This window comes from Mixophyes fleayi, chromosome 11 (genome assembly GCF_038048845.1).
Source record: "Mixophyes fleayi isolate aMixFle1 chromosome 11, aMixFle1.hap1, whole genome shotgun sequence".
In the NCBI taxonomy this organism is placed as follows: Eukaryota; Metazoa; Chordata; class Amphibia; order Anura; family Limnodynastidae; genus Mixophyes; species Mixophyes fleayi.
In genome coordinates, this window is record NC_134412.1 from 78,938,403 (window position 1) to 78,963,246 (window position 24,844).

General features: G+C 38.9%; 2 protein-coding genes across 5 annotated transcripts in view; both read left to right on the forward strand.

Moving 5' to 3' along the window:
* The window catches only part of LOC142106832 (uncharacterized), a 31,518-nt gene extending 15,426 nt beyond the window's left edge, over positions 1-16,092 (forward strand). For 2 of the 4 annotated variants that reach the window (XM_075189860.1, XM_075189862.1), the window contains 6 exons: positions 984-1,064; positions 2,126-2,206; positions 3,103-3,177; positions 11,800-11,886; positions 13,981-14,037; positions 14,841-16,092. In XM_075189860.1, the coding sequence (XP_075045961.1) occupies positions 984-1,064; positions 2,126-2,206; positions 3,103-3,177; positions 11,800-11,886; positions 13,981-14,037; positions 14,841-15,253 (794 nt within the window). In that variant the 3' untranslated portion in view covers positions 15,254-16,092. The remainder of the gene's footprint in view (positions 1-983; positions 1,065-2,125; positions 2,207-3,102; positions 3,178-11,799; positions 11,887-13,980; positions 14,038-14,840) is intronic. The other 2 variants (XM_075189861.1, XM_075189863.1) reach the window with 2 other exon arrangements.
* A 1,584-nt stretch (positions 16,093-17,676) lies between these two features.
* LOC142106642 (uncharacterized) lies at positions 17,677-24,844 on the forward strand. Its single transcript, XM_075189636.1, has 6 exons — positions 17,677-17,800; positions 19,448-19,522; positions 21,917-21,969; positions 23,096-23,176; positions 23,289-23,572; positions 24,574-24,844. Exons 1-6 carry the CDS (start codon positions 17,788-17,790, stop codon positions 24,767-24,769), a joined length of 702 nt encoding a protein of 233 aa, XP_075045737.1. The 5' UTR covers positions 17,677-17,787; the 3' UTR covers positions 24,770-24,844.

Genomic DNA, 24,844 nt, shown 5'->3' on the forward strand with positions numbered 1-24,844 from the left:
CTCCTGGACAAAACCATGTTACAATGCAAGGGGTGCAAACTAGTTTTCTGTTTTGCACATAAGTTAAATACTGTCTGTTTATTCATGTAGCACACAAATACTTGATAGCTTATTTGTACACTGAAATTTAAAGTTGATATTTGTGTGCTACATGAAAAAACAGTCAGTATTTGACTTATGTGCAAAACAGAAATCTAGTTTGCACCCCTTGCATTGTAACATGGTTTTGTCCAGGAGACTGAAATAAGATACCTCTTCATTTAAGATCCTTAATGAATCAGGCTCATTGTCTCTAAATACAACTGTAGTATATAACACTCAATGTGATTTGGGTTATTGTCACTTTCTTGTGCCATAAGAGCTTGCACTCTACAGGGTCCAGACATTATTGTGAGCCTATGATTTTAAAATGTAGATTTTTATCATTATAAAGTTTGTTGTCACTAAGTCTATTCTGCTATGTCTGAGGCCAAGGGGTGTATCTACTGAACTGCGGGTTTGAAAAAGTGGAGATGTTGCCTATAGCAACCAATCAGGATCTAGCTGTCATTTTGTAGACTGTACTAAATAAATGATAACTAGGGGCCTGATTCATTAGTGATCTTATCTTGTGCAAAAGTTAAGATGCTTAATTTTAAGAAGAAACGGGGAGATAAGAGTGAAGTTAAGATAGATTTTTATCTTAACTTAAGAAAGTCTTCACTTACGCAGTGGATTTTGCTTCTTATCTCCCTTTTCTGAGCATGCACAGAGTGGATTTGCTTAAGATAAGCAAAAAATGGCAGATAAGATCACTAATGAATCAGGCCCTAGAATCTGATTGGTTGCTATAGGCAACATCTCCACATTTTCAAACCTTCAGTTTAGTATATATACCCCCAAGAGTGAAATGTGTCTAGTTAAATTCAAAGTAAATATAGTCTTATATTCTAATATTATTTCTATTTCCAACATTGATTATGAGAATCTTATCAATTTTTCAGGCTATGCCATTAAGCAAGAAGAGGAGTCAATGAGTGAGGACTACTTGGAGGAGAAAGATGCCCTTAACTGCCGCAGCCCAAGTAAGTGTGACTTAGATTATAGTGCTATATGCATTTCAACCCATATACTTAAAGGGTCACCCCCACACACACATACACTTGAAATGCTGATTGCTGATCTCTTTTAACAGCGATTGGCTGGAGGATGTGGCATTTACTGCTATAGAAACTGTCATATGATTGGTTGTGAGCGAATAACAGCCCATTATATGCCACTCTCTATAGCTACCTCTTCCATTCACATTACTCCTACATCAGCATTCTAAGAAGGTGGGTGTGCTCCCCTTTAAATTTATTGAAGAGTACATGATATTTTTTTTATTTTTGTGGCTTTATTATTATTATTATTTTTTTTAATAAATACAAGTGAATATTTATAATAATTAATTCCTGCAAACGGGTTAGAATAATATATATTGAGTAGTTCCAATGATTGTGCTGTGCTTTATAAAGTGATGCTGCTTTTTGTTACCCCTTTAAGACCAGAGTGGTGGTTTACACCTCTGTGATCGGGCTCATTTTGAACTGCGTTTGTTTCCATGGGAATATGTTTGTACTGCTCTGAAAAACTAGGCACACTAATGGCCTACTCTGTATGTAACAAAGAACATCCGCACTAAGTTTAACTTCTCCGATCAGCTGGCATAAGCGTTTGCTTCTCCACAGATGGCGCTATTTTGCTTCGTAAATCCGCGCTCTTTGACCGAAATCCAGGCGCACCAGCATAAATGAAGCTACATTGCACCAACAAAGAATTTTCTCTGCGCCTGTGCTGTTTTGCGCTTCATAATTAAGGTCCATTGAGCGCTTGCAGATTGGAGAATGAGGGTCACGCAAGAACGCCTTCCCCCGTATTTCCATTACGAGATTTAAAACATAAACCGATTTGACATTTCTAACAATAATTTTGTATTGAGGGGTTAAGAAGTGGTTACTTACATGCTTAGCACCGGTATGCCATGCTACGCTGCCATACCAGTTGGTGGTGCTGTCATAGTTCTTCGTGTTGTCTCTATAAAGTGTCCAATAATATACGTGAGATTGTCTCACAATTTCATGGATGTACTGTGCTGGTGTTACAGTCACTGTCATGGTGAAGGACGAAGAGGAAGACGATGGCCCCTTCGAAGAAGAAGATGAATTAGCGGACAATTACAGTACAGGTAAGTATCATGTCTTATTTATTTTTAAAAGCAATCGAACATAAAAAAAATAATCAAATTAATATTGTAAAGATGTGTAATTATAAGAAGTAATCATAAAAAATCAATCCATTCCGTAAAACAGTAGTTCCCCATAATTAAAAGCATATATGTGTTTTTAGAACACCGTAAACTGACAGGTGCCGCTGAAGATTTTAGACCTGCAGTTCCATGTTCCCTTCATTGCAATATCCTTTCTTGTCCTCTTGCCCATCTACCAATGACTGAGCTCACTCATCAACCAAGAGCATGCTTCATTCCAACCTGACATTGCACACAGTGGTCATGTGACTGGGGCTGTGTCACATCAGTATAGAGCATGCTTCATTCCAACCTGACATTGCACACAGTGGTCATGTGACTGGGGGGGTGTCACATCAGTATAGAGCATACTTCATTCCAACCTCACATTGCACACAGTGGTCATGTGACTGGGGGGGTGTCACATCAGTATAGAGCATACTTCATTCCAACCTCACATTGCACACAGTGGTCATGTGACTGGGGGTTTGTCACATAAGTATAGAGCATGCTTCATTCCAACCTGACATTGCACACAGTGGTCATGTGACTGGGGGTTTGTCACATAAGTATGCATGCTCGTGGGATAGAACCTACCGGTGTCCGTGGGTGCTCCCCAAATCAGCCAGGGTGCTCCGTTCATCTACAGCCTGCTATGGGGAGACTTTTTTCTTTCTTTCTAGTTTTCTTACTTTTCTGGATAACTAGCTTGCAGATAGCAAATTACATACCTCTAAATATATCTTATTTATGTAATGTAGATGACATTCTATTGGGATGTGTGGTTACTCAAATGTTTATGCCATATCTCCTTTTCCTTATTGTTTCCTTTTCAGCAGATTTGCACTTTCAGGATGCAAACACACAGCATAATGATTATCTGGAAGAGCAAATTCAAAACTCTCTACGGGGTAAGTTATCAAAACGGAGATTATACACGTGCTCTGAATGTGGTAAAAGTTTTCTCTGCAAATCGAGCGTTAGCAGACACAGGAAAATCCACCAGGGAGACCTATATAAATGTATGGATTGCGGCCAGTGCTTCCCGGAACTCACGTACCTTGTTTTGCACCAGAAGACCCACGACAATGAAAATCCATATTCTTGCGACGAATGCCAAAAACCTTTCAGTAGCCCAAGCAGTCTTTGTAAGCATAGGACAACTCACGCAGGAGAGAGGCCGTACACGTGTGAGATTTGTCCAAAAAGTTTCCGAAACCGGTCCAGTCTGTATAAACATAAGAAAACCCACACAGGCGAGAGGCCTTTCACTTGTGACGACTGTCACAAAACGTTTAGCCACAACTACGATCTACTGCGACACAAGCGCGCTCACACCGGAGAGAGACCCTTTGAGTGCAACCTCTGTGGCAAAAGGTTTTATCGTAAAGACACTCTCGAAAAACATCAGATAGTCCACGCTAAGCAGAAGAGCTTTATGCTAAAAGCCGGATGGCTGGTCTAAAGAATATCACTTTTTGTTTTGTTTTTTTTGTTCTGCTTGTCAATAGATGAAAATGGTTTAAGGTTCAGAAATAGTCATCCAGACTTGTTGTTTTTAGTGCCATTTCCTTTTTCTTAATTTTCTCTGTTCTATTGATCTTTGGCCATCATGTAACTCATGTGCTGTGTGTATTTCTAGAAATGCAATATAACCTACAATATTTTCATGTATGTATATTACATATATATATATATATATATATATATATATATATATATATATATATACCTGATTTAATCTGTCTCAGTATAGCGGCCTGGTTGTTGCATTATCTTATGAATTGAGCTACAGGTAAAATATGTTTGGCTGTTTGTTTAGATGCTGTACGTTCTCTTACTTCCTGATTTCTTTTCAAAGCTAAAATCCTGATTTTTATGTACAAAATAACCGTAATGTGATTGTGAGGGTCAGGAACGTTGGTAAGCGTTAAATCTCCTTTCAAGGCAGTGATAAGCAGGATACAACACCTCCGGCCAGATCACAATATATTTATCGAGATTGGCCTGGGGACTCAGCCGATCATGTGATGCTCACATCCAGTCGTGGAACGCTCCCTTCAGCCAGGTAGCCTAGGAGGCGCTGAGGCTTCTGGCCAAACACAATGCGTCCAGGGATTTTCAGCTTGTTTAGACCAGCAAGAACGCATGAGTTCCGTGTTCAAGACCCTCTGGGTTCAGAAGAAAACCTAGTAGCACCTACAGCTCCCAGACATCTGAGGGCTCACAGGTTGATTTAAACTACTACAGATCTTTACATTCAGACCCAACGCTATGAGCCCTAGAGGTTTATGGGACAGTAGGAGCCTCTCGGATCAATTTTCTCTTGATCTTTGAGGGCAGTGGACAAATAACACCTACTGGTCTGCAGGGAGAGGATTTCCTTCCTCAGTTATTTTCTAAATAAATAACAACTAAGACTTGATTTAGAGTTGGACTTAAGTCCATCTGTCTCCCCCCCCCAAAATGTGACTTGCGTACAATTTATAGCGCTGCTCATGCACACAGCATGCTCCTGTATTTTGAGCTGAGCGTATCTTATACTTGCGCCCACTTGCACTTGAAGACATGGATCAGGGGCGTTTGTTGTGTAATGTCGGTGCAATTAGGTTGTGGAGACGCAAGTCATCCACGCTCCTTCGAGCTGCCTTCCATTTGTACATTTAACTCTAAATCCGGCCCTACATTCTAATAGTTTTGCTAGCGATTCACCCTATTTCTGTGATATGACCGCACCAAAACCCCCTGTATATGAGCCCTGCGTAACTCTGTGTATCAGGCATCTAAACATCATGTTAAACGGGTACTTTTGTACTTGTATGATCTACACTTTAGCTCTTGACATCCATAGTTGACTACTAACAGTTCCTAGAGTCTCCCATAGTATATTTGAGGCTCGAGCTTTTAGCTTTGCGGCTCCTACACTCTGGAACTCACCGAACCGTACAGTCCGCCAGGATCCCACTCTAGATATCTTCATAAACAGACTAAAGACTCACTTATTTATCGAAGCACTTAATTAATGCCCTTTTGTTTTCTAAAAATAAAATGCTTAGCCCTCTTTTCTATACTCTGTTAATCCGTTTTTAAACCACAACTGTAAAGTGCTTTGGGTCCTATGGGAAGAAAATCGCTATATAAATAAAATAATTATTATTATCATTTATTGTTTACAGAGATATGAAAAGTCATCTCATGGAGATGCAATGGCCGGGGCTCTTATTGTGTAGGTACCAATTACTCATGAAAGATTGTCTCTCCCAAGTACTAGGGACCTGCAGTAACACTAGCCATCACTTATTCCCCCAGTCTATTATTCTTATGTTAGTGAATTCATAATAGCCACTAAAGCAAGTAGCAAAGATCCATAAATCAATTTGCATCATACCAGTTTATTATATAGTCACTGAGTTGCCTATCGGCCTTTTATATATAGTGCTGTCACCACATTCATTGTGCCCTTAGGGTATGGCTCTTTGAGTGGAGTGCCTATGTATAGGCACATTAAGAGCATATGATCGCTTGATTTCTTTCTAGATATATGTATTGCTCTATATCAGAGTTTATCAATCTGTTCTTAAAATACCTATAACAGGTGATGGTTAGATAGTTTCCCAGTCTGTATAATTAATGGCCAAGCTAGTAAGACTTCTTCACCTGCTGTTATTATTTCCCATTTTTACATAGTGCCAACATATCCCAGAGCACTGTACTTTTGTGTGTGAATTTATTCACACACAAGTCCTTGGCCGATGGAGCTTACAATCTAATGTCTTTACCACAGGCATACAAATAGACACCAAGACCAATCCAACTTGTAAGTCAATTAACCTACCAATGTGTGGAAGGAAACTGGAGCACCAAACTCCACACATATAGAACCCCAGGTAAAAATGGAACCAAAGGCACCAATTCTAACCACTAAGTCACCTGGTTTATAATGATGGAAATTGTGAACATGTGCCTTCTTCTTCCTTCTTCTTCTTCCTCCTTCTTCCTTCTTCTTCCTTCTTCTTCTTCTTCTTCTTCTTCTTCTTCTTCCTCCTTCTTCCTTCTTCTTCTTTTTCCTCAGCGCTGTACAGAGAACTAACTCACATCAGTCCCTGCCCCATTGGAGCTTACAGTCTAAATTCCCTAATATACACACACACAGAAACACAGACTAGGGTCAACCTCTTGTGTGACTTGAGATATTTGGATTTGTTAGTAAAAGCAATCGAGTACAGATAAAATGCTCCTGAAGCTTACATGTCAGTCAGCTAGCATCTCTTCACATAAGAGCTCAGTTTCTGCAACTTAGTTGTTACAGGTCTTGGCCATGTGCACTACGATACCAGCAAGGTTATTGCCAATCACAGGATATTTGGAGGCAAAACAAGCATGATACCTGAGAATACTCTCAGTAATTTCATCATCATCATCATCACCATTTATTTATATAGCACCACTAATTCCGCAGCGCTGTACAGAGAACTCACTCACATCAGTCCCTGCCCCATTGGAGCTTACAGTCTAAATTCCCTTAAATACACACACAGACACAGACATTTCAACAGAATTGATTGGACTTTTATCAGGCGTGTGGGAAGAAGGCTTCCTAGCACACAAAATGGGCACCTCCATTGTGATTAGGCATCCGGTACAGTTTAATCACATGTAATTAAGCCCAACATATTTTGTCTGTAGCATTGATTGAATTAATGCATTCTTATCTGGCTATTGAGGGAGGCGGGGATATATTTATATTGCTGATTGTGTAAGCGAAAATTTATAGTATTGATTTGTTTAACACCATTTAATTTTGGCTTGATTTGTGTTCTTTAGTTGTACAGACTTTTTTTTTTTATTGAATTGTTAAATCTTTATACTGCAAGTGGATACACTTTTCACATTGCATTGTATTTATTCTGCTTTCTGTTTCATATTATTACATTATGTTTATGGATTTTGAGTGTTGTTACCACCACATAAAGTGTGAGATTTCTGTGTAATAATTTCTTTGGCATTGGTAATGATTGGTCATTTTAGAGCCATATTTGAAAGACGAGTGAGGTTATTTACTAGCATGCTGCAAATTAAAGTAATTCTCCTTAACTCACTGCAACCAATCAGATATTTCCTTTCATTGTTTACCTGCTGCTAGACTCATCAAAGCTAATTTCTGATTGGTTGCTATTCGATAAGCTCAGACCTGTGTTTTGTAGATTAATACAAAGGTATTGTGTGTAGCTAGACTATAGTTTGTTATCGACCTGTTAATTTTTTGTGTACAGTTGTAATGAAGGTCAAAGATGCCTGTGAGAGCAATGCTTGAACTGATACATACACTGGAGGCAGACATTGTGTAGGTTGAATCACTATTCATGAGAATGCAGCTTAGGGGGTGGAGTTATCAAACCTTCTAATAAGGAAAAGGGGAGATGTAGCCTCCAATCAGATTCTAGCTATCATTTATCCAGTACATTCTAAAACATGATAGCTAGAATCTGATTGGTTCCCATGGGTACCACCTCCACTTTTCGTTTTTAGAAGGTTTGATAAATTTATCCCATAGCCTGTATTTCTATTGGTTATCATGAATATTGGTGCAGCTCAATCTGCTTCCACATTATGCAGGTAAAGGTTTCCCTTTAGCATTGTGCTGATTTATTTGTATTATTATATTAATATAAAGTAATATAAGCTTTCCCATTGTTACAAATACATTTACTTTTGTAACAAATTACTTTAAAAAAAAAAAAAAGTGGTTTGTATCTCTCCTTCAGATCTTACTTATTGTGACTGATATTTTGTGTGAAGGAGAGAACACAGGTAGGTAGAGCAGACAGGAATGAATAGAGATTTACAAACCTTCGTTAGTAACCTGTAAAAAACGACATAAAACATTTTTATAACGATTTGTATCTTTCTTTAGTACATAACTTACATTGTATACACCACTATATATGTAGACTATTATTCCCATGTAGAGGGTAATTCAATATTTTCCATTCCATTTACTTGACTCATCATAATTAACATGTACATTAAAAACAAATACCCCACTTAAAATGAAAACATTTGTTTTGGTTGGAAGACAAAGAGTTAAAATAAAACCCAGACTTTTTATTACCTCTGATTGGTCTAATGATCCCACTCTGCTGTCTCCTCTTTCTGGTTGACCTGTCTGAAACAAACCAAACCTATACCCTACCCGTGTGAGGTGCCCACTCCAGAGGGCATGGTAGATATGTGTGGGCTTTAGTTTGTACCCCTCTTTGTATTGCAGTTGTCATTTGAGGCATGAAAACATTAATCTTTTGACGTCTTCGGCACAAATGCTGCTTAGCATCTGTGAGAGGCAGCAATTATTTTGTAAAGCAACAATATAGTCTCCATCATAGATACAAATGAGAAGAGTTTAGAGTAGGGTGTCCACATTTAAGCATGGTTCCACAGTAATTTTTTTAAAGCTTCCACTAGACCAGTGATAGGTCAGGGGTCACACCAACGTCCCTCTAACCTTCAAAAAGGCCATACATTACCCTTAATCTCACTAATAAGTAAAAACAATACATTTAATCAAATAAATAGACAACGATCTGTAATAACATATCAGGGATTTTAAACATGCACAAATCTGACAATAAAGCGGGGTGAATCTGGGGGCCGCAGGCGCCTGTTGCTCACCATTGTAATAGACTAACGCCCTTTAGACTGATATTGGTCATCTCTGGTCTAGAGGAAACAGAAATCAAGCTAAAAAGATAGTGGCCTAAGTCATTAATGAAAGTAAGGCAAAAAAAGGAATAAATGTTCTCCGGGACAAACCATGTTACAATACAAGGGGTGCAAATTAGTTTATTAATTTGCACATAAGTTAAATACTGGCTGTTTTTTCATCTAGCACACAAATACTTGACAGCTTTATTGTTCCACTGAAATGTAAAGCTGATCTAGGACATGCCCTACCACAACTATAAATCTGTCCTCACATTTTACATTTACCTCCCCCTCAAATGCAACATGGTTTTGCCCAGGTGCAAAGTTACTCCTTTTTTATGCTTTGCTCTCCTTAATGACTCGGGCCCAGTATCTTTTAGGGTTTGTACATATGGGTGATTACTCTGTACCTGCAGGATGTTTGATCTGGGTTGTTTTCAGAAAGTGCCAGGGAAGTGATGTGTTTTTAAGTGTCTTCAATTCTATGTAACCATTTGTTTTTGAGACAAAGACAGGAAATTGTTTACTAGATTGATTGCTCATGTTTCTCTTAATTAGATCCAGGTTTTTTTTTTGTTTTTTTTAAATATTATTAGAACCACTTCCATTAGGACTGTCTCCCACCCGAGAAAAATATTTAATTCATTGTTGAAGACCTTGGCGGTAAACCTAATGGATTGGTATGATAACATTGTTTTATACAAGCAACTCAACCTACTGTTCTCAAAATAAAAGGTCTATTGAAGGATACATATTCAGAAAGAGAACTCAAGCGAAACACTGCGATGGTTAAAGTAAAGTCTGAATGATTGGATTACCAAAACCTTTCTAGAATATAGCCTGCTCTTATTGGAGGATGACTTGAGTATCATATCTAATGTCACGTTGGCTTGGTAAAAAAGTGCAATCTCCTGAAACTGGTGAACGTCTGCGACACAGGAATATGTGGGCCGGCCAAAAAATGATGGTTTTGATTGGATGGAACTGTCCGTGTGATTAGAGCTAAAGATTGACTCACGCTATGCTACCAGTCACCATTCTCTACGTTAGCTTTTACTTCATTTTTACTTTTGTCTGTTATTTTATTGATCTTATTGCTCTCTGTAACTAATTTGTAAATAAATAAATTGTTTTCAAGATCCGGCTTTCTCGTATAAATGAATCATATTATATAAGAAGCAGCATGATCTGCAATGAACAAAGGCAAACAAGTTTGGAAAATTATTAATATTATTTTAAATAAATAAACAGAGTAGTTTGAGAAACCACACACAAATAAACAAACAACGACTGCAGTGGAGAACTGCATGTATATTGTTTTTTCTTTTATTTCTTTTTACATTTTTGTAATCCTAACCTGGAGTCTGGTTTGAGAAATCTGGGCACGGCATTGGCAAACTGCTAAAGAGTTTAATTGAAATTATAATTATTTATTTTATTTATTATTATTAAAAATAATGCTGTCAGTATCTTCTATAGAAAGGTACTAATTATGTTATGATTGTGTTATGACTTCTATCTGTTTGATGTGCTGTGAACTTATTAAATGTTTGCAGTTAGCACCACAAGACTTATAGAAGTACACTACACAAACATATTACACACACTACGTTTAAAGGGATTAATTAGCTGCCCTATAGGGCCTATTATGTATGTTGTGGATTGTAGGGAATTTACATGCCAACTGTTAAGGAAAATATTATGTGATTTAGATGTGTTTAGTCCCATTAAATATTATTACGAGTAAGATTAAAAACATACTTTTATTTTCAATCAGAGCTTCAAAGAAATATAATGACATATCATGTGCAAATAGGAACAAAAGTATGAATATCGAGTATGGGTAAACTTAGATCAAACTGTACTCTTAGATGATGCTTCAATTAAGTCTATTGTTACTTTATTGCCCTATGAAATATGTATTCAATTATTCTTTACTCCTAATTTAAATGCAAATCCTCCTTAGAAATGACAATATTTAATGTATAATTTTGCAGAACTTGCGGCCATTATTTTCTTCCAGTGCGACAGTATAAATGGGATCACTGTTATTTCTGTTTATCTTTGAGGGGTGGGAATATGGCAGCTTCCACTTATACACTGTATCAGATAACCACAAATAATCAATATACATAAAATGTATCTGACTTTGAAACATATACCAAATTCTATTCTCACACATCATGGCATTTTTTTTAGCCTTGTTTACTGCATAAACTGAAAAAAAGAAGATTATACCTCATTTCGTGCCACACTTAGGGTAAATGTATCAAGCTGACAGTTTCTGGCGGGTTTTTAAAAGTGGAGATGTTGCCTATAGCAACCAATCAGATTCTAGTTATCATTTATTTAGTACATTCTACAAAATAACAGCTAGAATCTGATTAGTTGCTATAGGCAACATCACTTTTCTAAACCGCCAGAAACTCTCAGCTTGATACATTTACCCCCTAGTCTTTCCATCAGATACTACAGGACTATCACTTATATAACGTACATCACACAAAGCAATAGATCATACAATGTTACATCACTATTCCTGTGGGTTCCTGCACTGAAAGAAAGCACTGTAGGCTACGTTTGGCTTCCATGTCTTTTCAGTGCAGTCTAAACAGGTGAGATTGTTATTACGGGTTGATGAACCTCGATTAACCGACCATTTCTTGACTTCAAGAATGAAGACAAACAAGACAAGACTTTCTTCTGGTGCTGGAACCCTTGGAAAAGCGACGTCTGAAAAGCCACAGCGCCATCACTAAGTAGATTAAGTCGATAAGTTGATCTTAACCCTTTGTCATATCATTGTTTTACATTTTGTGTTCATGTAACAGAGCCCCCTGAGATGAAAGAAGCTGAAGAAGAGCCTACAGAACAGGGTAGCACAAAGAAAGAGGATCTCAAAATGTGCCATGATATAAGTAAGTGTGCGCTTGTTCTCTACACCTGGCTCTTTAATGGGATGTTTCACCTTCACGCCACTTTGATGTGTCAGCTAGTACTTGACTTCCTGCAAATTGATCTGAAAATGGTTCTACAGCTGCCTTCTGTGCATTTAAGCCAGGTAGGAATACTATTATTTTTATTTGCCTTGAATCGGACAGCTACTTGCTGTGCTATCGACATTTGTATCCAGCAGCTCTATGTCATATCCCTGGGCGACAAAACACAAATATGCAGCTGATGATATAAAGATAAGGCTGAAAAGCACAGAAAAATAATGTATTTAGTTGCAGGAGGGCTAATATGTTAAAGTCTTCTAGAAGGTGGAACATTCTTTTAAAGGACTTCAACAAAAATGTAAAAAACAAAACAAAAACATCATTGGATGGATTGCAACGAGTTACATTAAATAAAAAATCATACATATGTGCGCCGTTCGTTAGATCTCTCAGCGTCCTCAGTTCTTTTCTACTTTTATGCTAATCGCTCACCTATTTTGAAACAAATGTCGTAGCCCCTCCCCAACAACTCACAATTCTCACGAGTGGGAGGTTCACAACGGACGTGTATCTACAACTGCTCGGCCTGGTGGATGGTTAAGAGTTAACTTGTTAACATCTCTGATAAGCACGTAGCTTCATTCAGGTAGAAAAATGGAACATTTGCAGGCTCAGCAATACCAGACTGACCAAGAAAGATCCTTAAAGGCTATTTGTACATCACTTAGGCTGGCTACACACTACAGAAAATTTCTCCCGTTGTGATATCGTTAACGAGTTTACCAACCACTGAACGTCTGGATGAGCATGCCGATTCCTGTGTACACACTATACACGATTTACCGTCAGATCTGTGCTCTACATCTGTCATAACCATCAGCTGAAAAGATCCTGACTCTGCACACTCCATAGAGACCTATGGACACTGCTGGTCCTGAGTGCTTACACACTGCAGAATCGGCATGACATTGTTCCATCACTTACCGAGATTTTTAGTCTGTTTATAAAATCAATTCATACGATATAATGCGCTTTGGAACACTAACCATTCATCGTTGGTGCATATACACTAATTCGATGTCGGGCCCAAAGGTCGTTCATCGTGTGATTAGCCTGATAGTTGGGTGAAAAACCTGTAGTGTGTATCCAGCCTTAGTCTTTTTAATGAGTAGGCAGAACGGAGTTTAATCCTACATAAATGCTGTTTTCCAGGCTTCTCTGCCTGGAAACCATATGACATTGACAGGACTGCATTGGCACCTCCTGATTTGCTATGGGTACCAACCCAAAGAGGTGCCTACATCCCAGTCGCTTGAAGTCTATTAGATCTTTAGACTGTAATTTAGAGATGGTGTAAGTCCCAATACCCTCTGTTGGGTATGACGTTTGTGTATTACAAAACAAATAGCCAGCTTACAACATAATGAGAGTGGTATTATAAATAAGGGAACATATAATGGAATGAATATATTTTATTGCAGTTATAATACACAATAGATGCAAATGTATTATTAATTAAGAATAGATTTGAATTATTGATACAATATTACACTGTATGCAGTATAGTTGGAGGTAAGCAAGTAAAGATGGAGCAACGCACAATCATCATTATCATATATAGCACCACTAATTCTGCAGCGTTGTACAGAGAACGCACTCACATCAGTCCCTGCCCCATTGGGGCTTACAGTCTAAATTCCCTAACACACACACACACACACACACACAAACCGACAGAGGGAGACAGACTAGGGTCAATCTGATAGCAGCCAATTAACCTACTAGTATCTTTTTGGATTGTGGGAGGAAACCGGAGCACCCAGAGGAAACCCACGCAAACACGGGGAGAGCATACAAACCCCACACAGGTAAAGCCATGGTCGGGAATCAAACTCATGACCCCAGCGCTGTAAGGGAGAAGTGCTAGCCACTAAGCCACCATGCTGCCCCTGCAATGCAAGAGACAAAATACACAAACGTTATATATTTATGATATTGGGCAGTATTTGATATTTCCTTTATAGCTCATATATAAAGTACAGTTTATTTACTGCAATGTTTTCATGATTACAGAATGTGTCATAGTGAAGGAAGAGGAGGAAGCTGATGAACAACAGAAAGATACAGCAGGTATGAATGTGCTGTATTTGTAGTGCATACATGTAGAGGTTACCTATAAAACAGCCATGTGTCTCTGAATCACTGGGGAGACCGCCTCAGTTCTCCACTTGTTCTGCTGCATTCTTACTCCAGTAATCCTATCTGAGTAGTACAGTATATCTCTAACGAGTCTCAATATGACCATATATTAACAGAATATGTGATGTAAAACCTCAGCAGCCTATTAGGAACAAGTATAGGGCTGCTTTGATAGTTCAAAATTAGCAAACCAATATGAAAATGGCTTTCAACTCTTTTTCTTTAATGGATATTGAATATATGCTAGTCATGTGATTTTGTTTATAACATCTTGACCATTCTGCATATATTACCAATTTATTTCTAAGATAAGTTTTTAACTAAAGCCAGACCACCTTTTTGTTCTTATTCATCCTCTGCACATCTGCCTGTCCCCAGTTTTGAAGTTGACGGGGTCAGAACAACCTATAGTGAATGAGATCATCACACAGCTCACAGCAGCATAGAGTATTTCAGGAGATGAGTGAGTCGATTGTAGGAGAGGCAGTGACCTGTCCATTAGTGTGATTATGTTAGTGATGACACTGCTCCATGTGACAGGGGCAGTGTCATGGTGGGGGAGGGGGATAGGTAAGCATATAGTCATAGACTGAGCGTTAGATAGGGAAAGGAGCAGGGTCTCCCAACAGCACACTGCAGCGATGTGAAGTTTCTATTAAACTGGTGCGGGAAGATTGTAGAGTCACATGCATTTGTATATGAAATTTAGGTCATGCATCCATCTTGATTTTCAGTTTCAGCAGATTCTCTGAAGGACACAAGCGTGACCTGCTCCAGAAATATCCATCAAGAGGGTCAGGCATATAAGTGTGTGGAATGTGGCGAATGGTTTCTCGGAATGACTTCACTCACCTTACATCAGGCAACTCACACCAGTGAAAGGCCGTACTCTTGTGACCAGTGTCCTAAAACCTACCGGTATCAATCCAGTCTATACAAGCATAAGAAAACCCACAAAGGCAAAAGGCCATTTGCCTGCGAAGACTGCGATAAAAGCTTCAGTCACAATGTGTACCTCCTCCGGCACCAGTTGGTCCACACAAGAAAGAAGCCTTTTGAATGCACCATGTGTGACAAAAAGTTTTACCGTCAAGCTGGGCTTGACAAACATCATCTAGTAAAGCACATGATAACTACAGGAACATAGTAATTATGTTAAGAAAACTCTGCTTGCCATAGTGGCGAGATACCTAGGTTTCTTGGGACTGCTAAGCAGGATTATGAATACAATTTTTTTGTAATGGCACTTTGCTACAGGGTGTTCTGGATTGGTCATTAATAAGAATTAAAGTTTGCAACTTGACGGGCTATTCTTGTGCATGTCTCCAAAAAAAGCCACCATGAGGGGAGAGTTGTGAAAACTGATAGCTGTAAATGCTGTGGCAGACAATAGCTATTACTTCCTATAATACTTATGTCAGGCCTTTATTTGGAACCAGAGGGAGGCAACGTATGGTTATTGTAAAAAAAATACAATACTTGGCATGCTGGGACTTGCAGCTTCACATAGCCGGGTTCCCACAGATTCCCTAAGCTTGTTCTAAGCAACGAGGGGTCATTTGCTGAAAATAAAAAGATTTTTTGGCACTGGGGGTCAAGCAAAAGACTTCCATTTACATTCTTGTTTCCATCATGGGGATTACGGTTTGAAAAATTCACTTCTTTGCTTGCTCTCTTTTACCTGTTCTCCAAACATCCTGATTATCAGTGTTATCTTGTTTTTCTATAATATTATGGATCACGTGTAGCTAAAAAGCACTTTTGTCAATGTTTACAATCTCTATCATGTTTTAAATATATGCACTGAAAGAATCATATGTTGAGTAAGGCTGGATTTTACTGTATGATGAAAAAAAACATCCTACAGTAGTATTCTGTTATATATATGGCGTCAGTATTGAGCAATTTGTTTCTTTAATTATTTCAACATACTGTTGTATAACGTGCTTCAATATTAGTTCATTGTACAAGTGTTTGACTGCATTATGCTGTAAATAAAAAATATTTTCTTACTAAGTGGTATCATTTTTATGCATTGTAAAAGATTAAATATTCAAATAAAATAAGGAAGATGCAAAAACAGTACGTTATACTGCAGCACACGAGAGCCTTCTCCTGTTTACAGATCTGCAGTCTGGTAAGGTGCAGGGTCTGAAGGAGTCCTCTATTGAAAAGTTATACAAAAACAGAGTGTGTTTATGTTTATAATGAGATCTGTGATTTTCCCCGAAATGAAAAGGTAATTTGTGAATCTCAAACCCTGCAGGAGTGCAGCACCTTTATCTTTTGCTTAGAGAACTAATTTTCTGCCTCACGTATAATAAACAGGGTGTCCACATTCTGTTTTTTGGAACTGTCTCCCATATAAAGATGCTCTGTACAACATTTTGCAGGCTTGCTTGTCTGGTGAGAAAACCATATGTTGGGAAGATTAAAGTCATTCATTTTTTTTTTTAAAGGCCACTACTTAGGTGCAAAAAATATCCCATTGAAAATATATACCACTTTGGAGGTCCACTATTTAATCTAGAGCCTATTTTAGAGACCAATTTATAATATAGAGAGCATTGCATTGGGCGTTAGTTCCATCCTACTCTGTCTTGGCAAGCTGGTGAGGAAGTGTTGGCAATCATACTCACTGGTTGGCTCCCAGCACTATTTTATGGATAGCGCTGGCCATTCAGCGATGAGTGCTCCGGTCACTGTGATTGGTGAATGGCTGGCACTATCCACTAATTATAATGCAAAATGGGAGTACGAATTCTGGCCACAGCAGTGGCAGTGGATGGGAAGCTGTATGAGCCAGCTGGAAAGGTCTCTACAGCAGACTCAAAAAAGGGACTTTTGTTTGGTATGGTTATTGAAATGTTAGGACATGTATTAGAAAACCGCTTTAAGTTCACTAGTTCCTTAAAGTGTGAAAATAGAACCAAACTGCACCTGTATGCAAGAGTGGATATATAGTTCAGGGGGTGACTGTGGGGCCAAGAGGTGAGATGGGTCTGGTGATGCCGGGACGCCCCCACCTCTGAGGCCCACACCCCTCCCTCAGGCCCCTGCTGAGGATTCTACTGACTGGCGCACGCGTTGGACCGCACATACTCAGAAGAGAGCAGAGATGGCTGCCTGGGAGGCGAGAACATTACCAGGCCCCCTACCCAGATTTTATTATGGGACCCAGCAATGTGCTGTTCCACTGCTGTCTGTATATATATATAAATGCTACCAAAGTCCCCTCCTGACAGACATGATCCAATAGTCATTTATTGATATATTTCAACTAAATAATATTAATTCAATATCACCTAATTAATAACGTGCCAGAGAAAAAAAAGCTGACTGTCATTTTTTTTTTGCCACCGGTGTCCCCACACTAATATTATATCGCTAACTATAAAATGCAACACAGGTGAACGCACTGCGCATGCGTTTAAGACTAATAGCTAATGAACATGTGACACGGCGGTGCGGGCTCCCGGTGTACGCATGCGTACAAAGGCGAATCTAAATGATTTCGCAGTTGTCCTGGTGTAGTCCCCGACAGCGCATGCGCAGTGTCCTTATATTAACCCGCATGGAGAGGCGATTGTATTTACTGTAGCTTCAAGAGGCATCCGGAGGAGGTGTGTCAGTGATGGCTGGGGGGGTTCTAGTGAGAGGACATCATCAGACACTACTAATATGTTTCATTTAGGTGCAGAGTTTTCACTAAGACTTTGCAACCAGCTTTCATTTTCATACTTGCTCTAGACAGATAAAAGCTATTTGCAGATTGGTTACTCTCGTTCAGTGCATATATTTATATTATTAAATGTGTGTAATCTTATGCTGTTGATCTGCAGTAGTTGTATTTTGTGCCTGCAACATGCGACAGTGTGCAATGACTAGTTTGCTTTGCAAAGTGCTTGTAATACCTGAATAGTAAAGACCTTTGCAGGCAATGCTGGATAAACAGATAGGTATGTTTAAATAACAAAATAAAATAACCATTACTATGTTTATGTTTTATAACATAAATCACTATGGCAGGCTATAAGAGGAATCTTGGTATTTACCATTTTCCTTGGTTTGTTTCTACAGGCTGCACAGTCTCATGGACTACCGTGGCAACCAAAGTCACATGGCACATGATTTAGTGAGCAGAGAGGCTTTGGAACGCCCCTCTGACCTCTTCTCAGCTCTGTGTAGAAGAAGGTAGAGGAATGCCCCTCCCCTACCTTCACATGACCTATACATCTTCATTAAAAGTGATATTCTACACCCATATATATTATTTTATTATTATGACTAAAAAAAGTTTAGACATTAAAATAAATCTACATAACTGTTGTAGGGACAAAGTGTTTTATATTGTGGTCTACGTTTTAATTTGCATACCTCAATGTAGCATCTCCTAAGACAAAAGACTTGAATTTTGAATTGCTTTATATATTAAGTAAGCCTCGGCTTTGCTGAAGATTGAGGTATTTCATTGCTGGAGACTGATAAATATGACCATTCAGGTAAAAGAGTTTTTTGTTCGTAATATTTGATTGGTTAGTGCTGGACAAACCTCATTATCTAGGCAGTTAATGTTTGCAATCATTTACTGCAAGTCTATATATGTCTTGGGGGTGATTTTGTTATATCTCACTGAGAAAAAACAGACAGTATTTTTAACTTATGTGTAAAATACAAAACTAATTTTCACCCTTTGTATTGTAACATGGTTTTGTCCAGGAGACTTAATTAAGAAATGTCTTGCCTAAGTTCCTTAGTGAATCAGGCCCATATATTTATTGGGCCTGAGTCATTAAGGAGAGCAAAGCATAAAAAAGGAGTAACATTTGCACCTGGGCAAAACCATGTTGCATTTGAGGGGTAGGTAAATTTAAAATGAGGGGACAGATTTATAGTTGGGATAGGGCATGTCCTAGATCAACTTTAAATTTCAGTGTAGTAATAAAGCTATTAAGTATTTGTGTGCTAGATGAAAAATCAGCCATTATTTAACTTATGCGCAAAATAATAAACTACTTTGCACCCCTTGCATTGTAACATGGTTTGTCCCAGAGAACATTTACCCATTTTTTGCCTTAATGACTCAGGCCCATTATCTCTAACTGTGTGAAATCTCAGGTCTGTCTTCAGTCATTCTTCCTGCCTCCACCCAACACTCTGGAGTTCTGTGAATAACACAATAGTGTGAGCGGTGGGCGTGTCTAAGGGAGGACTGCAGCTGCTTTATATTCTTGGGGACTGGTATCCCCAAAAGTAACCACCCCTTTTAATTATAGAGTTTTTCACTACTTCTGTTGAGTAACAATAAACAGGTTTAAGGGTTTATGTTTTTTTCTAACAGGTACTTCTGACCTCATTAAACAAGAACCTGATCCGGTTGACGATAACACAGATACAGAGGATTTTCATAGTATAAGTACGTAGTATATTAGAATTTTATTTCTCATGTTGGAATATTGACCTTTTAAAATGTAAAGTGGACCCCACCCAGAAAAGCAGCTAACAGTGGTTGGAGCTGGAACCAGTCGGCACCTATCATTCTGGAGAATCCTGCCGTGTATATTCGGCAAGCCATGAGAAAATATTGACAAAGAACGAGGGGCCTTGGGATCAGCCGGGATCCTTGTGGCATATTTGCTCAGGCCGTAATCCATGTCAGTCTTCCATGTGCTTCTTTAAATGAGAATGACCAGAGTTGTATTTATTTCAAAATCTGGTTCACATATGGACAGTATTCAAGCTAGCGTAAATCCAATATGGAAGTTCCAGCTCACTCTTCTTTTCAGAGAGGTGACACACTGGTATTTATAGCATGAACAGTGAAGAGGAAAAAACCTTATAACTCTTTATACATACATCATCATCATCACCATTTATTTATATAGCGCCACTGATTCCGCAGCGCTGTACAGAGAACTCAATCACATCAGTCCCTGCCTCATTAGAGCTTACAGTCTAAATTCCCTAACACACACACACAGACAGACAGAGAGAGAGACTAGGATTGATTTTGATAGCAGCCAATTAACCTACTGGTATGTATTTGGAGTGTGGGAGGAAATCGGAGCACCCGGAGGAAACCCACGCAAACACGGGGAGAACATACAAACTCCACACAGATAAGGCCATGGTCGGGAATTGAACTCATGACCCCAGCGCTGTGAGGCAGAAGTGCTAACCACTTAGCCACCATTCTGCCCAGTACACAATGACATTTTTCTGATAACAATCACTCTTATTCAGGGGTTGGGGGCATCTGCCCCCCAGGCCGGTCCCATAGTGGGCTACCATGGGCTGGACACCTACATTTTTTCCCTTTAAAATGTCCCTAATAGGCTGCTGAGTCGAGTCTTGCCCCCCCGGGCTACAGTTTGCCAGCCAGCCCCTGCTCTTATCAATACAGAGTTCAAACTTAGCTTTACCATCTTGAATTGTGAGGCCAATTCTCTGTTTTAAGATAATGTATCTAAAAAGACCTGGTTAGACAATGCAGAGTAGGTATATAAACAGAAAGGTTCTCACCAGAGTGTTATCTGTTATGTAATAGTTCCTATCATTGTGAAACAAGAAGATTCTGATACAGTAAATGATGATCACATTAAAGAAATAGAATCATCTGGGACACTACAGCACTAGTAAGTGTTTTTTATTTATTTAAATACATGGGGCCTGATTCATTAAGGATCTTAACTTCAGAAACTTCTTATTTCAGTCTCCTGGACCAAACCATGTTACAATGCAAGGGGTGCAAATTAGTTTTCTGTTTTGCACATAAGTTAAATACTGTCTGTTTTTCATGTAGAGGGTGTTGATTAGGTAGATAAATGTTAGTAATGTATTAGTCTTTACAGCTTGTTCTCCTTTACATATAATAAAGGGAAAGTCCTTTCATCATCATCATTTAGATAGCGCCACCAATTCCGCAGCGCTGTACAGAGAATATTTGCCAGTCACATCAGTCCCTGCCCCATAGCTTACAGTCTAAGTTCCCTAACACATGGGCAGATGCATACTAGGGTTAATTTTTGTCAGCAGCCAATTAACCTACTAGTATGTTTTTGGAGTGTGGGAGGAAACCGGAGCACCCGGAGGAAACCCACGCAAACACGGGGAGAACATACAAACTCCACACAGATAAGGCCATGGTCGGGAATCGACGCCTAGAATTATGTCCAGCACGGCTGCAAGAGGAGATCTCATTCATTTACTAAAGAGAGGTGGAGCTCTGGTGGGAGCTTCAGTAACCAAAAGAGCCGAACTTGCTGAAATTGCCTCTTCTTCTCTGATACTCTAAGGAACAGTGGTTAGCATTGTAGCTTGCTCACAGCGCTGGAGTCATGAGTTTGATTCTAACCAGGACCCTATGTAGAGTGTGTATGTTCTCCCTGTGCGTGGGTTACCTCCGGGTGCTCCGGTTTCCTCCCACAGTCTAAAAACATACTGTAGGTTAATCAACTTCTGACACAATAGACCCCAGACTCCCATGTGACATGTATTCAGCCAGTCAACGCTGCAATATAAAACAAATCTGAGAGTAAAGCAGGACGGAGCTGGTGGACCACAGGTGGAGGCTCAGAGGGCCACCTGTTGCCCATCACCGCTATATGTAACTAGATGCTTGGGTCATGGAGCAGGATTGTGTCGTCTGTGGCCACCTTGATTCAGTGCAGTACCACGAAATGTCACTAGAGGGCACATTTGCAAGTTACAATCAGAGTTTCTCTGGCTGAAATGTTGCCTTTGTCAGCAAGTGCCCTAGTTTGTTATGATTAATATTGTTATAAAATTAAGTTCAAATTTTGTATTTCAGACTTTCCAGCTAGAAAGAATGGAAGCAAACAGAAGAGAACAGTCACCAGAACAGTAAGTATTTCATGTCAGCAGCCAAAATTAAAGTTTTAAGACATTGATCTAGTGGTAGTGAAACAGCAATGCTATTAAATACAAATCAATACCTCCCTTATTATCTTGTACATGATCTTTTACTAAATAGGGGGTTTTATCTTATTGCACCCTTGTGTTTTTCATCAAGGCTTTTTTTAAAGTAGTGATACATATATCTTGTTGTAAATCCCAATAGTTGTTTTAACAGCATTTGTTTGGACAGATATGAGGAGGAGTGCACAGTGTCATACACTTAGAGGACAGCATCTGATTGGCTGTGAGCTACCTCACAACCAATCAGATGACGCTTTCTATGACATTGAACATTCGCACTTCTTCAAACCTCTCCATTCCGATTGCCACCAAAACCAGTAATCAGCATTAACCACTAGGTATGGGTCCAACCCCTTCCACTTCTAGGAGCCTGGTGGCCTGGGCATTCACCAGCAGGGGCGCGGTCTCTGGACCCTCAAGCTTGAGGGACAACACCCTTTATGGACTCTCTGGAGTCCTAACTTACAATGAATGAATTTCATTCATTGTATGACTAACTTGGTTAGTACTTGTATATTGGAGACTTAAGAGTATATTCGCTTTCATGTTATCAATTATTAAGCTCCGCTAAACCTCTTATTGGATATTATATATATATTATATGCTATTGAGGAATGTAATATTATAGAACACATTGTTGAACTATCTGTTCGTCCGTTTGGTGAAGACAGACAGGTGTAATATTGTGCAGTTAGAATAGAGCTTCTCTATCTTGCATCATCTGGAAATAGACAGGTGAGGTAGGGAAGAGTTACAGGTCCAAGTGTGAGTGACTTGCTTTCTGAGCTTACAGAAATGCTTTGCAAAGAACAGTAGACTCGCGCACAAGGGCAACACCAGTGTAAGTCTGAAAGTAAATTGTGCTTTGCTTTGCAGTTTGTTCTTTTTGACTTATTTCATTAGTTGTTTATCCAGTATCTAAGACCAATGACATTTTGTATTTTGCTGGCGGCTCAGGAAATACTTGATTATACTTCTAACATTGGAATTTAGACTAAGAATAATAAGAATCGGTGCACATCTAGCTCTTGTTTCACTTTTTCTATTATAGTTGACAGCAGGACCAAAGAAGAGAAAAGTTGGTTTTCAAGTGCCTGGTGATAGTTTGAGTTTAGAAGAAAGGGAAGCGACAGTATGTGTAAAACTTAGCCTTAAATATTGGATGCATTTTATCTCCCTTTGACTACTTTACACATTTTATATTTGTTGTTGTTGTTGTTGTTGTTGTTGTTGTTGTTGTACAGCATCTGAGGGTCCTGGAGGGGATGGTGAAACCATTCAGAGAGCAGCCCAGCTTTGTGTTTGACCCAATTAAAGCCCCGGATCAAAAATCAGAAAGCGCAGCAGAACAGGAAGACCAGAGAGATATTGGGAACACCGACTGGTGTAAATGTGGTCGCTGTTCCTCGATGTCTACTGTGGAAGAGTCTATATGTTGCCATGAGATTTCCAGTCTCGGCTCACACCTAACCGATGAGTGTACGTGTATAACCCAGCACCTGGCCTTCCAGGACTTGTGTTCTAGATCATGATCGTCTTGATTACCTTTACCGGTTTTTAGCCCGCGTTAAAAGAAAAAACGATGTTATCTTCGGTAAGTATTAAAAATACACAGTGACATTAGAACAAATAGTTGGCTGAAGGACGCAAGTGTTTGGTCTTCTTTACCGAAAAACTTGTTTATGTGTGTGAGGATTAAAAAAAGTTTAATTTCACATAACAATTACATTGTAACGGAGATAATGGCAATCATAGGACTTTTTGGTAAGTGGTCATAAAGGGATAATGTTAGGGTTGAAGTAATGGTTTCCAAACACAAGGGGCACACGTATAATACATTTATTTTCAAGACAAATTACTTAAGTTATGGTGTTCTAAATAGAGAAAACAAAAATACTGTAACTTCAATTTTGGCTGGCTTGACTCTCTGGAGTACATTGATATCATATATGTGTAGTTTCTGTGGCTGTCACACAACCCTCATTATTGATATGTTGGATTAAATACTATACTTGTAACAAAAATCTACAAAAACTATATTTGAAACTGATTATTTCATGCAAACTCTACATACCAAACAGAAAACTCATGAATCATAAAACCACAAATTTTACCAATATGTGTCCCTGGCACCATAGCCAAAATATTGATTGCACAGAAAGACATTTGCCCGTGAAATTATGTTGGTTGCTCAATGGTTTGTCGCTGACAGTTAGTACTTTTGGCCACTAGTGGTCAGTGTCTAAGGTGGAAGGTTGGCTTTGATTGTTTCCATATAAAAGACACACGGATTGCTTTACACACAGCTTTATTAAGTTTCCCTGAATATGTAAATAGTAAGTTTGGCTCCTGTATAGCTTTCGTAAGTATTGGTGCCTCGGAATCTACTACAACATTCTGGTATCAGATCTTCTCAGCAGCAGTGCTCTATGAGAATGTCTCTAAGCTGGACAAACCTTTACAAAACAAAAAAAGTAGCTTTGGATGTCATTTAATCAATATGTAACTACGCTTGTACTGTGTTCACAGCAAACTACGGCGGACATCATACAGAGCCTTTGTTATATGGGCTCATGGCTTCTTGGATTTCCGTAACTACAAGCCTATCCCTGCTTGTGTGGTCAAGAGAGTACAAGAATTCTTACCCTACCCTGAAGACCGAAATGTTGGTTTTCTCAAGATGTGTGATTATCCTGCTGCAATAATGGCTTTGGATCATATCTGATATATTTGTATTTGTTTTATGATAATTTCCTATGTACGTTTTTTTTTACTTATTAAAGGAAACGCAGATCTTGTC

Excerpts from the sequence above, each read along its gene's own strand:
- LOC142106642 (XM_075189636.1), top strand. Across the intron at positions 19,523-21,916 it reads AGAGGATTTTCATAGTATAA|ACTTTCCAGCTAGAAAGAAT; the intron begins GTACGTAGTATA and ends TTTGTATTTCAG. Across the intron at positions 21,970-23,095 it reads AGAGAACAGTCACCAGAACA|TTGACAGCAGGACCAAAGAA; the intron begins GTAAGTATTTCA and ends TTTCTATTATAG.